Source organism: Camelina sativa, chromosome 10 (assembly GCF_030686135.1).
Source record: "Camelina sativa cultivar CO46 ecotype springtype chromosome 10, ASM3068613v1".
NCBI lineage: Eukaryota > Viridiplantae > Streptophyta > Magnoliopsida > Brassicales > Brassicaceae > Camelina > Camelina sativa.
This window is the reverse complement of record NC_141889.1, coordinates 25428508-25447362: the sequence shown is the minus strand read 5'-3', so window position 1 is coordinate 25447362 and position 18855 is coordinate 25428508. Positions and strand designations below refer to the sequence as shown.

At 38.7% G+C, this 18855-nt stretch overlaps 1 protein-coding gene and 1 non-coding gene across 2 annotated transcripts; one reads left to right on the top strand and one right to left on the bottom strand.

Annotated features, from left to right (window-relative positions):
- Positions 1-15591: 15591 nt before the first annotated feature.
- LOC147937348 (uncharacterized) lies at positions 15592-15984 on the bottom strand. The gene has a single exon (XM_087468756.1). The coding sequence runs from the start codon at positions 15982-15984 to the stop codon at positions 15592-15594; it is 393 nt and encodes a 130-aa protein (XP_087324882.1).
- A 1279-nt stretch (positions 15985-17263) lies between these two features.
- LOC147937347 (small nucleolar RNA R71) lies at positions 17264-17370 on the top strand. Its single transcript, XR_015569713.1, has one exon. It is a non-coding gene; the product is annotated as a small nucleolar RNA R71 (small nucleolar RNA).
- The last annotated feature ends 1485 nt before the right edge of the window (positions 17371-18855 follow it).

Sequence of the window (18855 nt, the reverse complement as noted above, 5' to 3'; positions counted from 1 at the left end):
CAAAGCTCGGCATCGATGTCAGTCGACACCAATGAGACGATGACATGATAACCCTAACGAGTGTCAGTATACACCATGTGGAGGTGTTAGTCGACATAAAATAGGGTTTCCGGAGATGTTAAGCAGGTGTCGGTCGACACCATTCTCAGCTGGCGTCTGATGCTTTGTTTCCATTGTGTTTTGCTTGGTTTCTTGTTGTTTGTTCATTATGACATTCGGAGATCTCAATTGCTTGTGTGTATAGCTCAATAGATGGGAGGATTGCCTAATTGAGTATTTGTAATATTACTCATGAATCTCAATTGTTGTTTGTTGGCAAAGTGTGATTGTGAATTCAAGGCAATGAAGAGGAGGATGTTCTAGTGGCTCGTTGATGTCTTGTCTTGTTCCTATTAGGATGCTAGAGTGGGTCATTAGGATGATGTTAGGTTGCTAGTTTATTGCTTCTTGATATTAGCAAAGAAACACAAACTGCAGTCTCACGAACAACAATCTCAGCATCGACCAATGCAGCTGTTACATTGATCGACACACCTCCACGAGTCAATCCAAATTTGTCCAAAACCAAAGATTCACGAGTTGATTCCTTAGCTGCAATTCCTAGACCGATTTTGAAGCTGACATCTCACAACTTCACATTCCAGAGTCTGTAGGTCAAGCAAATGTATGCATCTCCTAAACCCAAACCCCATCCTATCATCAATTGGACTTTCAAAGGTATAAAAAGCCAACCCACGAGATTATCATATAGTGCTAGTTTCTTTTGTTGATGATTTTGCAGGCCATAAAAGAAACCCACCCATACCTAAGTCCCGCCCTGCTGTTGTTCCCCGCGTACTTGGCAGATCCCATGCACTTAACGCTTATACACCACCTTGGATGATGAGATATTCTTCTCGGAGGCATTCACTGCCACTTGCGTGAGCTCTAGCACACTCAAGCTAATGAATAAAAACAAGCGCTTAGTGGGAGGAAACCCACTTATAGGTTTTTCTTTTCCACTTTGAGTTATTTTAATTCTTGATTTCAGTCAGTTTGAATTTATATTGAATTGTGAACTTCTACCTATCATGTTACGTTTAATCTTGTGTTTGAGTGATTCTTAGCATTGTTAACATCCAAGGAATACGATAAAAAGAAATTAATCACAGCTAACTCAGGATTTATGTTCAAACTCTCTGCATCCACATAGTGCATCAATCGATGCTACCTATGCATCAGTCGACACTGAACATCCGGATTGGTAACACGTTTTTGTTAACAATTTCAATACTTATTTGTTTTTGTCTATTTTTCTTCACTAACTTTCGGCTTGATAACATTGGGGACAATGTTGTTTAAGTCTGGGGGAGGCAATTACTAACTACATTTTTGTTTTTGAGTGTTAGTTGAGTCAATCCGAAAGTTGTTTTATTGAGTCAAAATTTTTGTTGAGAGCTATGCTTTTTCTTTTTAGAGTACTGCCTTGGTTGATTAATGTTTTAGATTGAATCCCGAATCCCACCAATGAAAAATCAAAGGCAGACAAGTGAACCAGAAAAATCCATATTTACGCGCTTTTCTTTTTATCTCATCAAGGAGACTGATGTTCATAGGGCTTGACTCCTCGTTCATACCTGACAAGTAAGATTTTAGAAAAAAATTGGTACTCCTCACCCTTATTCAAGTTTGAATGTTTTTCCTGAGAGCTTCGTTTTAAAAAAAAAAAAAAAAAGATGATATAATTTTGATCAGTTTAGAGGGGTATGTAAATTACTTGTGACCCCATTATTCTACTATTGAGTCAAATGATCACACGAAGCTTGGAAATGAGGGGTAGGTAAATTGCCGATGACCCCACTATTTGTCTACACTTTTGATAAAAGAAAATAATAAAAAGCTCCATGGAAGATAAGAATAGAATAAGTCTGGAGGAGAGAAAGAGTACTACAGGTTGTAAAAGAATTTGTCTTCCTTGTTATGGTATTGTACGGAAATGAGACCCAACGATGAAGGCTTAATGGAGGAAGTTGTGGAATTTGATTTGGATTTGAGATGCTATGAATGTCTATGGAGAAGTACATGGTGGTTCAATTCAGATTTTGTCTGCTAAGCATATGAATGAAGGTTTGGATGATCATGGCATTATTTTAAAAAGAAAAGGAGTTTTTGCGTTTTCAAACCTTTTCCTCAGATTAAGTTCTTGATTTTCTTGAGGGCAAGCAAAAGCTAAGTCTAGGGAAATTGATATATCATGGTTTTTAGATGTTCTTAGCCATGATATAAGTCTTATTTATAGATTCTTTTTGAGTCTTTGTAGGGCTACGTACATATTGGCATGGATGGGAGCATAATAGAGCAAAATAGAAGTATTTGATGCATGTTCGAGCATTGAGACTGAAGCTGTGAAGCTTGGATATGAGTTTAGAAGACTGCATCGATCGATGTAGGTGTTGGCATTGATCGATGCAGGTGTTGGCATTGATCGACATACTATGCAATGCAAGACAAGTCCGAGTTTCTCAAGTTCTGAAGTTTTGCAAAGTTGCCCCAAAGTTTTCCCTATTTACAATATTAAGTCCGTGACGTGTTTTAGAGATATATATAGAATTTTAGGGTCTTAGAAATCCTAAATCTTTATTTTCTTGCAAACTTTTGAGAGATTTTTAGAGAGCTTTTGGACACACAAGTCAGAACTCAACCCTACTGAGAGAGATTTCAAACTCCCTTACATCTCTATTCTATTTCTTAATGCGATTTATTCAGATTTTGATTTGTGTTTTTGCAATGATGTCTGAGTAATTCACTTGTTAGGGTTAGGGATTCTCATTAGGAATTTTATGGTTTATTAGATCTGTTGATTTCTCTGGATTCATATTCTTCTATGCTCTTCAGTTTTGGTTGTTCTTCATATTAATTAATAAATTAGGAAAAGAAATTGATATAAGAATATAATTGATTTTCCTGACAAAAACCTTTGATGAGCAAAATTATTTTTTACAAAGAGATTTGATTTTGTAATTTTGTGAACAAACTGAACTTGTTTTCAAAACTGGTTTTTAACTTGAATTTTACCAAGACATTTGGATTTTCTGGTTTTAAACTTACATAATATTTACATATTTAGCAAAAAAAAAAAAAAAAAAAAAAAACTTACATAATATTTTCAGTGAGAACTGATTTATTTTATTATTGAGTTTAGAGTTAAAGAACGGTTTTTAATTGATTGAATCCTGTTTGATTGATTGATTTGATATTCCATAATTTCTTGAGATTATTCCCTAAGCCTAGCTTTTACTCTATTTAAAATTTTAAAACATTAATTACGTTTTCGTATTGCTATTTAAATTATAATTTCTGTTTAGCATAGTTGAAAGATTATTAAGTCTATTGTGTGCATTTAGAGTTTCTATGGATTCGACCCCTAAAGTATTACAAATGCGAGGCAGTTAGTATCATTATGGTATTACAATTTGAGCATATAAACACATGTGTTCCATTTTTGGGATTCTGGAGTGAGTTTCAATCGACACCAAGCTGGTATCGAAAAAGTTTGATCGACCGGCCCAAAAAGAGTTTGATCGACCGGTCCAAAAAGAGTTTGATCAACGGTGTGATTATGGAGGATTGCTGGTGCGATCAGAATAGTTTGATCGACTGGTCCAAAAAGAGTTTGATCTACCGGTTCCAGGATCTACTAGTACAAAAAGAGTTTGATCGCACCAGAGCAATCCTCTTTTTAGACCGGTCGATGTGAGGTGCTTCTTCTGTGTCTGCTCCATCTGCTCGCCAGACTGATCAATCTTCACCGTATTGCTCATAACTATTTGATCTCACCGTTGGATTTTCATTGAACCTCTTGGAAATAATCGCAATAACATCTTCATGAAGCTTGTGTTCAAAATTGAGAAAGATCTAACGGTGGGAAGTTCTTCGTCTGAGGCCAAACTTCTGACGCTTCAACTGATTTTTTAGCTCCAAATGCATATTTTCAACTTAAAACGTCCAAATTCCCTCCAAAGCTACCTAACATCGGTAAAAATTCACAAAGGACTAAAAAGACTCTAAAAGCACACTTTAACATCGGTAAGTAGGAAGATATCGAGGCTAGCTCGCAGATGATTTGGCCCAGAATTCAGTATTGTAAGAAACAAGTACTCCGTATTCATGTACATACCAGGGGGTAAATTATATGAAGTCAAGATCAAATGCCACAACAAATAATTGCGAGACATTCCAAATGGATTGAACCCATCAGTACATAATCCAAGGTAGACGTTACGGGGTTCTTCCGCAAACCAAGGGTTAAGCTCTTGGAAATATCTCCACTCCGCCGCATCAGAAGGATGATTCATTTCTCCCTCTTTTGATTGGTGCTCCGCATGCCATCTCATTGTCGTTGCAGTCTTTTGGCTCTGATACATTCTCTTCAACCTATCAGCAATAGGTAGATACCACATATGACTATATGGTACTCTTGTTCTCTGTCGGTCCTCCTTAAGCTTCCATCTTGGTTAACCACAAAATAGACATGTCTCTTCCTTTTCGTCTTCTTTCCAGAAAAATCATACAATTGTTAATACAAACATCAATTGTATAATATGGAAGGCCTAAATTACGCATCAATTTCTCTGTCTCGTAATGTGAACCGGTAGACTAGTTGCCTTCTGGTAAATAATCCGTCAAAATTCCGCAAACCGAATCTACTAACTTTTCACTCATATTATACTCCGCCTTATTTTGCATGACTCGACCAGCTAATGACAATTGCGAGTGACCTTCACGACAACCATCATATAAAGGAGTTTTTGCACTATCTAACAAGTCGTAAAATTTCTGCGAATGGTTTTGTACCGGTTCTTCCACATTCTCATAACTATCATTTTGATGATAATTATCATCTAAACCCACATTATTACGTAATGCATCATTCACCATATCCACATATGGATCTTCTACTACATTACCAATTTCTTCATGACTTCCATCATACGTCATATCAGTGTAACTACTTCCTATATCCAAATTGATTTCTTCTCCGTGGTTATACCAAACATAATAATCTGGCATAAATCCATTACTAAACAGATGACTCATAACTCTTCTACCCGAGAGACATCTATTTTTCTTGCAAACACTACATGGACAGAGAAACTTACCCCCGTTATTCTGAACTATATCTTGGTTACTTGCAAACGATAAGAATTGGTCCACCCCCACTTCGAATTCAGATGAAAAATTTCCTGTCACTTCATCGAACCTCTTGTACATCCACTCCCAATAATTACCGCCATTACCACCATAATTGTAATATCCCGCCATTATAAATATATATATATATATATTATGAATATTTTAATTTTTTTGGGAGAAAATATAAGATTATATAAAGCTAAACTCTTTTTTTTTATTTAGAATTTTTTTTTTATGAAAGGAAAGTGACTTGTCTTAGAATGAAGAGAACAAATGAGTGCAACTCGTTTTTATAGACTTTCCTAGGTGACTAATTGGCGACTACTTAATAAAAGTTGGTACACCAACCCCCACATGGAAAACACATTTTTTAACTGTATTTTGCGACCATTTAGCGACTACGGGATGACTATGTAATGACTCGCCGCATGAGTCGCCGTGTAGTCGCCCAATATACGACTACCTAATGTGGTCGGTACCGAAGTCGTTAATTTTGCGACTATTTCGCCACTACTAGATGAATCTGTAATGACTCGCCGCATAAGTCGTCGTGCAGTCGTCAAATATACGACTACCTTATGTGGTCGGTAACATAGTCGTTATTTTTGCGACTATTTGGCGACGACATAATTCCATCAACAAAATAGTCACCCCGTAGTCGCTAAAATACGACCACCGTACCGACTGAATCAGTTAGTTGCTATAGAGTGACTCAGTAAGGACTAATTTCCTGTAGTCACAAAATAGCCGCCAATTTGTCACTATGTAGTCGTTATTTTTGGCGACTTCATATGTAGTCGCTATTTATAGTCGCTAATCACCTGTTTTCTTGTAGTGAACAGGCGGCTGATGATTTGGTTCCTTTGTGTATTGCCTGGTTTGTTTTGTTGATTGTGGCATGTAGAGATCTTATTGCTTGTGTTTATAGCTGGATAGATGGGTGGATTGCCTCACTAAGTATTTGTGACAGTACTCATGCATCTAAATTGTTGTTTGTGGTATAGGTAAATATAAGGTGTGATCGTGGAATCAAGGCAATGAAGAGGAGGATGTTCTAACGGCTCGGTTTTGTTTTGTATGCTTCTGTTAGGTTGGTAAAAATGAATAATGTTGTCTAGAACGAATGTTAGATTGCTGGTTCTATGACTTTGGTTACATTATTGGCATTGTTGGAATGTTGTTATTCATTTATTCATTTAATGATTATTGGATTAATGATATTGGTTGTTATCCGCTAGTTGTATTGATTGGGGTTAGGTTGTTAGTGAATATGGAATTACTAGTCATTATTGTATTAAGAAAAAAAAACGGGTCGGGTTTTTTCAAAAACTCCCTATGAACCTAGACTTCAATTCCAACGAGTACGTTAACTTGATCACACAAACAAAATAATATAACAAATATAAATTTTTCTTTTGTAAATTTGAAGGTTGGTTTTCGTTTATTTTTGAAATATACACTTTTTAAGCATTAAACCACGATACTTTGTTACACAAACTCTCCAAAAGCTCTTTAAGATTGTTCTTTGTACCTTAGCTTTATTACCTCTACACCTCCTTATATAATCATTATTTTCTTCCTAATCACATAAGAGAAAATTCCCATATTCCATAAAGAAAAGTTTGTTTTTCTCCTTTTTACTGTTTTTTTTTTCCTTTTCAAACTCCAATTTTATAAAATATAAAATAGTCCTTTTCCATTTGTTTCATCCTCTAAACCATCTCTTATCTTGTCTTCATAAACTTTCTAGAAACTAGACACGTATACAAAACGTCAACATCTTGTATAACTTCTTGTGTCACAAGAAGGTGCATCAGGCAGAAAAATTACATCTTCATTCTCTCTTTTTTGACAATGGTTGTGAACTCAACAATTATAGCTCAAAAACAAACATCACAACCACATCATCATTCCTCCTTGCTTGAGTCAAAACATGGTCAAAACACTTGAAAATTCTTTCCGCTTTTCAATACGAGGTCGATATCCTAGTGCACCATCTCCACATAAATCATCTTTCCTAATAAAAATCTTCTTGCATATTATACCTTCATGACTGAATTCTCGAATGAATCTGAAACAATTTTGTTTAGTATGTCCTTGAAATTCATAATGATAACATGTTGGAACATGAAATATCACATCATAAACCTTCTCCATTTGATTTATCTCCCTCAAAAAAATGTAACACCTTGGCCTAATATGCCTAACAACCCCACAATAATGATAAGTGAGACAAAAATTCGGAGATTCAATCTCCAATTCATAATTTTAGGTTCTAATTTCTTTCACAAATGGAGTCTCTGTCGCAAATTCTGTCACAGTTCCAGATTGAAGGTTGAGTCCATCCATTACCAGAAGATAGAGTTAAACTATCACCAAGAGATTTGAAATAATCTGTTTGTTCGTAAGATACATCATCAATATGAAATCAGTGAGAGTTAATGAGATTATCATCGTAGATGTTCATCGGCAACCCCATTTTCAATACCAACTCAAACTTTAAGACTATCGAAAAGTTGATTAACTCTAGATATGAGATCAAGAAATATTTTGGTTGAGATCAAAAATACAAAAGGACAAAGAGATAAAAAGAAAAATCATTGATCGAAAACTATATAAATGTAAAAAAAAAACAAGATTAAAAAAACAAAAATAAGATTAAAAAAATTTACTTCATTGAAAATACTTTTTTGTAGCTATAAATGCTACAAAAAAACATTTACATGCAATAAATACGACAATAAGGGTACTCTTATAATTTAGGATTTTTAAAATAATAGTCCAAATTAACTGTTCAAGGATAAAATAGTCATTTTTACTTATGAGTTGGAAGAATTGAGAATCTTGTAATCATTATGGTTTGTTAGCAATTTTGTTAGTTCGAGAAGAATTCTCTAATTTTTCATACATGTGCTAGACATGTAAGTAAATTTTTAATGGTCAAAAATTTTATTTTGTAAAATATTTTTTTTGGATTTGAACAATTAGGTACACTTTATTACTTTTAGCAATGATGTCTATAAGATGATTTGTGTTGTTAATATTTTTTTAGAAATGTTCAGACACGTGCTAGACATGTAAGAAAGTTCTTCCTCTCTCTCTATCTATGGTTCAACTCTCCCTTCCATGTATTACCACTGAAACACCTCCAGAATCTCCAAGGAAGCAGTTCCATTGTTTATTTGTCATCAAAGTACTATGGAGGCAACTTAAACCTATACTAGGTTATGTTCAGCTTTCAGCCCTCGGTCCTTGCCCTAGCTTTTGCTCCTTTCTAGTGGTTTTGTGCACTACTGTATGCTCTCAACCCTGCGCCATGTGCTGCGTCCTGCAGCTTCAGCCTTTTGCATACATCATACATGTTTCTTGAACCCTAACTTTGCTTCTATGTACATACATTGGTTTACTTTTGCAATATACACAACTTGAATCTTGTATGGTCACAACTCAATATAAAATTATTTGATGATTCAGACCAAATAAGTCCATATGAACCAAATAGATACAACAATTTTAAGTAAATACCAAAATTTTAATTTTAGTTTTTTTCTCATTTTTATTTGAAAATTTTCATGATCTGTAGATTAGCAAAACAAAAAAAAAATCTTCTTAAGCTAATAGAATGGTACTAATTTAGTACCTCCTATATACCTAAAAAATGTAGTATGTTTGGGTTGTGATAATTTTCTAAAGCAATACATAAAATATGGTATATATGAATACATATCAATAAGATCGTAGGAGCTTATATCTCTTGGATACAAAAAAACGACAAGCTCTAATGGGTAGAAGAAGGGTGATAGTAGGGGGTTTTCACCCTGGGTATCAATTCTCTATGCAGTTGTAGTACAAAGGGTTATCATTCCAAATGGTTGTTTATTGCTAGCAGGAAGGATATGATCATGACAATACAAGTCAAGCCAAGCAAATATGGTTTTTGTTCTAACAGTCCTAAAATAAATAAAAGAAAGAAATATAAACAAAGAAACCACACGACCTAAGCACTTGATGCATGCAGTCGAGTACAAGATCGAGTGGGGTGATCGAGTAAGCAAATGAGATCTGAACAGCTCGAGGTATTACTCGATGCAGGTTATCATGTACCTGATCAGGTAAGTGGTCAAGTAAGTAAAGAAAATGTAAACAAATAAAATACGAAAGCTCCTAAGGATGGGGTAATCGAATCATAAGTATTCTAGACCAGTACAGATGCCTTACATGCCTCATGCAATTATTTCCTAGAAAATGAATCTCTAAAACCTTGTCACCACACTCTCGCACTAGCAACAATCAACCTTGATCACTTACCACACTCTCGCACTAGCAATATGAACAAGCAGGCATTAAGAACGATTCATTATTGTCAGTACACTCAAACTCATCTAATCCCTTACTCAGAGTCAAGTAAACTTCTAGCATTGGCTAATTCACGCATCTCATCTACACCTCTCGGTCGCTGAAACGCCCTAGATCTAATCTCAACCTCTCGGTCTATTGACAGCATTAAGAACACCAACCTAGAAGGAAATCTATCAATCATTTACAATCAAACTAAGGCATCCTAACCGATCAAGAACACAAAATCATGTATCCCATCCCTAGAAACTTTACTACACTACTCGGACATGATAACAAGGAACAAAATAACGAAAATGAATGAAACTTGCATTGTATTAAAAGATAGAGTAGAGTAGAAAGAGTACAAGATAGAAATCTAAGAAAACTATAAAAACTATGAAATAAAAATGCAAAACGAAAAGGAAAATGTTTGAGTCGCTCAGTTCTCTCACAGAAGCTCTCGCTCTCTGGTTTGAGGGTCTGCGGCGTGCTCTCTTGCGAGCTAGGAGAGGAGGGGGTTTATATATGGAAACCCTTTTGACCTAGCTTCCCAGACCTGCTCGATGGTCTACTCGATGGGGTACACGAGGGTGAAGTCGGGTTACTCCTTGGGTGGATCTTCGGGTTGTTCTTCATGCTCTCAGATCCTCCTCGATCGTGTTGGGGTTCGGACTTGTTCTTGCAGCTCGATGGCTCCTTTGGGTACATGCTCGGATTGTCCTTGTTTTTCCCCATTTTTGGCTCTTTAGCACCTGTTTTCATCCAAAATATGCAAATGCAGAATTGCAACACCCCAAATGGTCTAAAAGTGAATTCCTACGGTTAATGACCTAAAAATGCTAAGTTAGAGGTATGAATAATGCAAAATATGGACAAAAAAGAATGCTAAAAACATATAAATTAGAGATTTATCAGACCCCAAACTTAAATCTTACTAGTCCTCTAGCAAGGAAGTAAGAGGGTGCGGTTTTAAAGTGGGGACTCATAACCTTAAGATGCTAAGCGAATGATTCAAGCTATAGTCCTTAAAGATAGTTTAAGGGTGCTAAGATCAATTAACATACTTATAAATATTTTTCTATGCTTATTATCATGCATCGATCTAGTTCAACCTCCAACTAAAGATAAAGAACATCTCTTTCACATTCAATTAAGTGTTTGGCGAATTCTTGCAGATGGAAGGTGAATCAAGCTCAATTGGTTTAAGGGTAAGGCTTTTTAGTAAGGTGGTTTCAAACAGATTCTTTGGGTGGTTTTCTCTCAAAAGAAGGAATGCTAGATAGTTGTGAAAACTATCTAAGACTAAGAACAATTTGGGCATACAAAACTTAACTCTTGATGATCTACCCTTTTCTCATTCACCTCTTTTTTTTTTATTAAACCCCTAAGGTTTAGACTTTTAGACTTTAAACTTCTAGCTCTCTCTTTTTTTTTTTTCTCTTTTCTTTCTTTGCTAAACTCCTAATATGAATATATATTTTTTTTTCTTTCTTTCTAGGAGATTATAGCAAGAGCTTTTCTCTTTTTTTTTTTAGAGACTTAGAGCTAATTGACTCTAACCTTAGGGACTTTTTCTTCCTCTTTTTTTTTTATTCCACAACCCAACCCCAAATAAACATTCTAACCACCTATCTTTCAAAAACGAATCTATTAGCTAGTTCAAATTTTAACTTAGCTAAATCAAGAGGCAGTTCTTTGTAGTTCTCAATACTCTCAAGGTTTCACAACCTATAGCACAATGAAAGAGGCCTCACTCAACAACTCACAAAAAGGTTTGAAAGAAAAGTTTGGGTTCATGGGTAGGACAAATGAATCGGGTTAAACGAAAAGATTGGTAAAATAGAGTGCTAACCCGAGTTTAGAGTTACCATGAGCAAGTATTCAAGTTCCATAAGCAAGACAATTAAAGTTCAAATTAAATCCAATAATATAGAGATGTTCTAATGTTCAACCAAGTGGAGGAAGCATTCAAAATACACAAGGTTCTTAGCAAAGATTTTTCATTTTTTTCCAAAGATTGATATAGCAACAATGAACTGTGACTAAGGGCTATAGCTTCAATCCTAAGGTTTGATTTTAAACAAGGTAGTTTTAATCATTGTCCCCTAAGATGCAAATGCAACAATCCTATATGAAACAAACTAGACTCAATCCTAATATGTAAATGCAACTACATGAACACTCTTTTTTTTTTTTTTTTTTTAAATTTTCAATTTTTTTTTTTGTTTTTGAATGCAAAAAGATGCAAACTCAAATGAATAAAACTAGCATGCAAAGATTACAAATAATAAAATTAAGAAAATAAAACACAATGTTAAATACATTCTAGGACCCTCCCCCCAAACTTAAATTACACAGTCTCTGTGTAAATAAAAGTTGGAAAAAGAATCCAAGAACCACACAAAATGAAATAAACTAAATGCAATGTTATTTACAAGGATCGGATGAAAGTGGTACCTCATGGGTTGGTGAAGAAGGAGGTTTCAGAAGCCTCCATACTCGCCAACGTGTAGCTTGGGTCGTCTCCGGCTTCAGCACGTGCCGGTGTTTGCTCGTCAGAGAACTCAGAAATGCGCACGGACGACTTACTCGGACCAGCATCCGAGGGGTTGATTGAGGGTGGGATCGCGTAGCTCATCGGGTAGGGAATCGGGTAGTGCGACGAAAAACATAGAATGAAAAAAAAATATAAATCATATTTACAGACCTGCCTTTAGGATTTCCTCCCAAGTGAGCTTGTTAATAGTCCATAAGCTTGAGTTTCAATTCGTCTTAGACTGGCGCGGGATCGTCGAGGCGCAGAGATGATTCCACCTCTGTGCTCTCATTTGCCATGTATTTCTTTACTCTTTGCCCATTCACAGTGAATTCATTCTTACTTTTACCTAGCAGAGTGACTGCTCCATAGGGAAGAACTTCCTTAATTTCGAAAGGTCCTGACCATCTAGACTTGAGCTTCCCAGGGAATATCCTAAGCTTCGAGTTGAACAAAAGGACTTTGTCTCCAGCTTTTAAATCCTTGTGTCGAATCTTCTTGTCGTGAAAAGCCGTGGTTCTTTCCTTGTAGATCCTCGAATTATCATAAGCCTCCAGCCATATCTCCTCGAGTTCATGGAGATCCATTACTCTCTTTTCTTGGGCAGTCCTTATGTCCAAATTCAGCAGCTTGGTCGCCCACATTGCTTTGTATTCAACCTCGACAGGAAGGTGACAGTTTTTTCTGTAGAGGATCTGGAAAGATGTCCGCCCAATCGGAGTTTTATAGGCGGTCCTATAGGCCCATAGCGCATCATCTAGCTTGAATGCCCAATCTTTTTTTGTGATTCCCACGATTTTGGCTAGTATCGCTTTGATCTGTTTGTTGCTTACTTCCACTTGTCCACTGGTTTGCGGGTGATAAGTTGTCGTGACTTTATGCTTGACTCCGTGCTTTTTCAACAATCCATCGAAAACCCTGTTAATGAAGTGGGTTCCTCCATCACTGATTACTACTCTTGGGATTCCAAATCTCGGGAAAATGATGCTTTTAAACATCTTCATTACGACCTTGTGATCATTCGTCGGGCTGGCGATTGCTTCTATCCATTTCGGGACATAATCGACTGCCACTATGATGTACATGTTTCCATTCGAGGGTGGGTTGAAGGGTCACATGAAGTCTATTCCCCAGACATCAAAAATTTCGACTTCTAAGATCGGCTGCTGAGGCATTTCATTACGTCGACCTATGTTACCCATTTTCTGGCACGAATCACATTTTGCTATGAAGAGTTGTGCGTCCTTGAACATTGTTGGCCACCAAAGACCAGCTTGGAGTATCTTTTGGACTGTTTTGAAGGTGGCAAAATGTCCTCCATAGGCGGACCCATGACAATGCTCTAGTACTCCTTGAACTTCCTCATCTGCTATACATCGTCTGAACAGGCCATTCGTCCCTTTTTTGTAGAGATAAGGTTCGTCCTAGTAGTAGTTGTTGACATCCCTGAAGAATTTCTTCTTTCTTTGAGCGTCGTAGTCCTTAGGAATTTCCCCGCACACCAAGTACTTCACGAAGTCTGAGTACCATGGGAGCTTAGCCGACTCGATTGCCATGAAATCGATCGACCTTGCTGACTCGGGGATCGAGTAAGCTATCGTGTGGCTCATTTCCTCCAAGAAGGCGATGTGCATCAGTCTTTCTTCGGGCATTGAGTCGTCTATTGGGAGTGGATCTTTGATTCTCATTCTGGACAGATGGTCTGCTACCCCGTTTTTAATTCCTTTTTTTATCCAGGATTTCTATGTTGAATTCTTGCAGAAGAAGGATCCATCTGAGGAGCCTAGGTTTGGTGTCCTTTTTTGAGTAGATGTACCATAGGGCGGCATGATCCGTGTAGACAATTACCTTTGAACCGACTAAGTAGCTTCTGAACTTTTAAAATGTGAAAACCACAGCAAGGATTTCCTTCTCAGTTGTCGCATACCTAGTCTGGGCATCGTCCATAGTTCTGCTGGCGTTGTAGATCACGTGGAGCTTTTTATCTATTTTCTGACCTAGTACCGCTCCCACAGCGTAGTCTGACGCGTCACACATAATCTCAAAGGGATGGTCCCAGTTAGGAGCTTGAACTATTGGTGCGCTCACCAAAGCCTCCTTTATCTTGTTGAAGGCATCTAAACAGTCCTTGTCGACAATAAACTCTGCTTCCTTGCAAAGTAGCCGTGTTAACGGTCGTGCGATCTTAGAGAAGTCTTTAATGAATTGCCTGTAGAATCCTGCGTGTCCTAAAAAACTTTTGACATCTCTCACTGATTTGGGAGGTTTCAGCTTAACCATTACTTTGATCTTGGCTTTGTCGACCTCTATCCCCTTTTCTGAGATCTTGTGCCCCAAAACTATTCCCTCCTGGACCATAAAGTGGCATTTTTCCCAGTTTAAAACTAGATCGGTTTCTTCACACCTTTTCAGCACCTTGCAGAAGTTCGACAGTCAGGATGTGAAAGAAGCTCCATATACTGAAAAGTCATCCATAAAAACCTCTACCGTTTCTTCTATTAAATCCGAGAAGATAGATGTCATGCACCTTTGGAAAGTCGCGGGGGCGTTGCACAAACCGAAAGGCATCCTCCTGTAGGGAAAAGTACCGTAAGGGCAGGTGAAGGTAGTTTTCTCCTAGTCAGCAGGGTGAATTGGGATTTGGAAAAATCCACTATACCCGTCTAGGAAGCAGTAGTACGGATGGTTAACCAGCCGTTCCAGCATTTGTTCGATGAAAGGCAGGGGGAAATGATCCTTCCTAGAGGTTGCGTTGAGCTTCCTATAGTCGATACACATTCGATGACCAGTTATCGTCCTTGTTGGAATCATCTCATCCTTTTCGTTTTTGACGACGGTGATTCCTCCTTTCTTCGGAACGCAGTGCACCGGGGATACCCAAGTGCTTTCTTATATAGGGTAGATAACTCCAGCATCGAGCAGCTTCAGAATTTCCTTTTTCACCACCTCTTTCAGGTTCGGGTTTAGCCGACGCTGAGGTTCCACACTAGAGTACGATTTATCCTCAAGATTTATCCGGTGGGTGCAAAGATCAGGGGATATACCCTTGATATCATCTAAAGTATAGCCTATTGCTCTCCTATAGTTTCTTAATCGGGTGCAAAGCAAATCCAATTCCTTTTCAGGTAGGCTAGAATTTATGATCACTAGATAAGTGGAATTAGGGCCTAAGAAAGCGTACCTTAGCCCGGATGGAAGAGGTTTTAGTTCCACTTTAGGTGCCTTAGATTCGGACCAATCGTCGGTGGTTTGGAGTTGCTGCTCGAGGTTGTGCTCGATCAATCTACTTGATGGGGTGATCGGGTTAGTGTCCGGGTTGGTTGGTGTCGAGCAGCTGCAGGACATGACGTAGGAGTTGACCACTGACTTTTCCCAGCTTCTATTGTCGAGTATTACTCCCTCTTTTTCAGCTTCTTTCATGTCCTCACTTATTTCCGGTTCGATGACATCCAGAGAAGTATCAAGCAATTCCTTGTAGAGCTCTGTTTCTTGATGCACGAACCCCTCCTTACCATCACTTGTCAGTGCCGTTTGTAAACAATCCCCTACGCAATCTCCTCAAATGCCTCCTCACGCATTTTTTCTAATCCCTCTATACAAAAGGTTTGCCCAGCTATCGTAGGTTTTTTCATAGTTTCCCAAATGTCAAACTGCATAGTGAGGTCTTCCCCGAGCTTCAGATCGATCTTCCCGTTCCTTACATCAATCATTACTCCTGCGGTGGCTAAGAATGGTCGTCCTAAGATAAGCGGATCCCTTGGCTCCACATCCATTTCCAAAACCACGAAGTCGGTTGGTATGTCTACTGACCCTACTTTGACCGACAAGTCTTCCAAAATTCCGCTTGGCAACCTCGTAGTTCGATCAGCCAGAAGCAGTTGGATATCGGTAGGCTTGAATTTCTCGAATCCGAGATGTTTAGCTACAGTAAGTGGCATCAAGCTGACTGACGCCCCCAAATCGCAAAGACATCTTCCGAACTTCAATGGTCCGATCGAGCAAGGTAAAGTAAATGATCTTGGGTCGCTCCGCTTCTTAGGTGCGGCAGTTCTCTGAATTATGGCACTGCACCCATGATTGAGTATAATCATCCCTTGAACTTGCTTGATTCGCTCCATGACTGCATTCTTTCAGGAATTTCTGGTAAGGAGGTATCAAGGTGAAAGCATCCATAAGGGGCATGCGAAGTTCGAGTTCCTGCATCTGTTTCTCGAACAGTGTTTTGTACTTCTCCAAGGGTTCCTTGCGAAATCGTCCAGGGAACGGCAGAGGTGGCTTGTAAGGTGGGGGAATGAATCTCCTTTCTTTTTGCTTTTCTCTTCCTGGTTTGTCTGCAAGAGGCGGAGTTACCTGCGGGTCAACCCGATCACCTATCTGAGTGGTGTGGTCGGGTGATGGATCAGGTTGAGCATCGGGTTGTGCTGGGGAGTGGCTTGGGGGTTCAGCAGAAACGATCGGTTCACCGAGATCCTCCCCATCTATATCATTGTTGTCCTCAGTGATGTCCAGTGGTACTGTTCTCGGGGGTAATTGTCGGCCACTGCGTAAAGCGATCGCGTTTGCAGACTCTGTGTGACTTGTTGAGGTGGAAGCCGAGTTATCCGTAATCACCTGAATTCGAGATCCTAAGGCATCAAACTTGATGTGCAATTGTTGAAAATTGGCTGACAAACGACAAGCAAGATTGTTGAATCATGTATTAATGTGAATCGTTTCTGTCTTCTGAGTGGATAGGGTTGTATGCATTAGTGAGAGTAAATCCAGCGATGACGAACTTGATGGCGGTATCGGGCTGTGTATCGGGTTTGGTAAGGCACAATCGGATTTGGCTTGTAGTTGTTGTACCCTTTGTTGTAACCTCCTTGGTTGGTTATGTAGTTAACATCCTCTATCTGTGTAGTCTCCCCATCTTGTTGTAGAAACTGCTCTTCCTCTGATAGGGCATGAACATGCTTCTGCTGGTTGAGAAACTTGTCGAGCTTGTCATTGAGGGCTTTCATGTCCCTCTTGTACTTGGCATCTTCCTCTCCTGTAGATCGCACAGAGCGATCATATTCCTCATTGTAGTTGCCATCAGATTGAGCCAAGTTCTCCACTAGGTCCCAACCTTCATCGACATCTGTGTTGAGGAAGTTGCCATGGCTTGCGGTGTCAAGCAACATCCGTATCTTGGGGACCACTCCTCTGTAAAGTGTGCTCAGCAATGAAGCATTGTTGAAGCCGTGATGTGGACATCGGGTAATGTATCCCTTGAAACGTTCCCAAGCTTCACTGAACATTCCATTGTTCTTTTGAACAAAGCCGGAAATGTCATTTCTCAGCCTTGCGGTTCTGGAGTTGGAGAAGAATTTGGCCAGGAATGCCTTCTTGCACGCTTCCCAAGTGGTGATGGACTCCTTAGGGAGCGATTTCTCCCAGATGTATGCTTTGTCTCCCAAAGAGAATGGGAAAAGCCTGAGATTGAATCCATCTTCACTGACTCCATTGATCTTAGTGAGGCTACAGAGCCTATCAAATTCTTCCAGATGATCCAATGGGTCCTCCATTGGCAATCCATGAAACTTATTACTTTGTATCATCTGGATGAGACTACTCTTGATCTCAAAATTGTTGTTCTGCACAGTTGGTGGCACAATGCCATTCCTTTGAGTGTGTGTAGTTGGAGCATCTCCTGCTCCGATATTGGTCCTTGCTTGAGGAGCTGGTGGACCGTTCTGATTATTCATCGTCTCCTCAATGATTGCTGGTTCTGGTTGAACTTGTTGTTGTCTGAGGAGCCTAGGTCTGTCGATGTTATCGATGAAAGGACTCAGGTTCTGACTATCTTTGGATCATGTTTGCATGCATAGGTAGTTGTCCGAGTGTGTACATGAGGATCAGCTCGATCCAGGTGATCGAGTGACGGGTCAGGTGGGTACTCGGGTTGTACCTGAGATTCAAAACAAACGATGCGAAAGCAAACAAGTCAGTATCCGAACCAAATATAAACAAAAGAACTTGATCTAGCAAGTGCTGAAATCCTAAACGTAGCAAAATGAAATCAACCAAATGGCAACGACGCCAAATTGATAGTAGGGGGTTTTCACCCAGGGTATCAATTCCCTATGCAGTTGTAGTACAAAGGTTATCAATCCAAATAGTTGTTTATTGCTAGCAGGAAGGATATGATCAGGACAATACAAGTCAAGCCAAGCAGATATGGTTTTTGTTCTAACAGTCCTAAAATAAATAAAAGAAAGGAATATAAACAAAGAAACCACACGACCTAAGCACTCGATGCAAGCAGTCGAGTACAGGATCGAGTGGGGTGATCGAGTAAGCAAATGAGATATGAACAGCTCGAGGTATTACTCGATGCAGGTTATCGTGTACCTGATCAGGTAAGTGGTCGAGTAAGTAAAGAAAATGTAAACAAATAAAATATGAAAGCTCCTAAGGATGGGGTAATCGAATCCTAAGTATTCTAGACCAGTACAGATGCCTTACATGCCTCATGCAATTATTTCCTAGACAATGAATCTCTAAAACCTTGTCACCACACTCTCGCACTAGCAACAATCAACCTTGATCACTTACCACACTCTCGCACTAGCAATATGAACAAGCAGGCATTAAGAATGATTCATTATTGTCAGTAAACTCAAACTCATCTAATCCCTTACTCAGAGTCAAGTAAACCTCTAGCATTGGCTAATTCACGCATCTCATCTACACCTCTCAGTCACTGAAACGCCCTAGATCTAATCTCAACCTCTCAGTCTGTTGACAGCATTAAGAACACCAACCTAGAAAGAAATCTATCAATCATT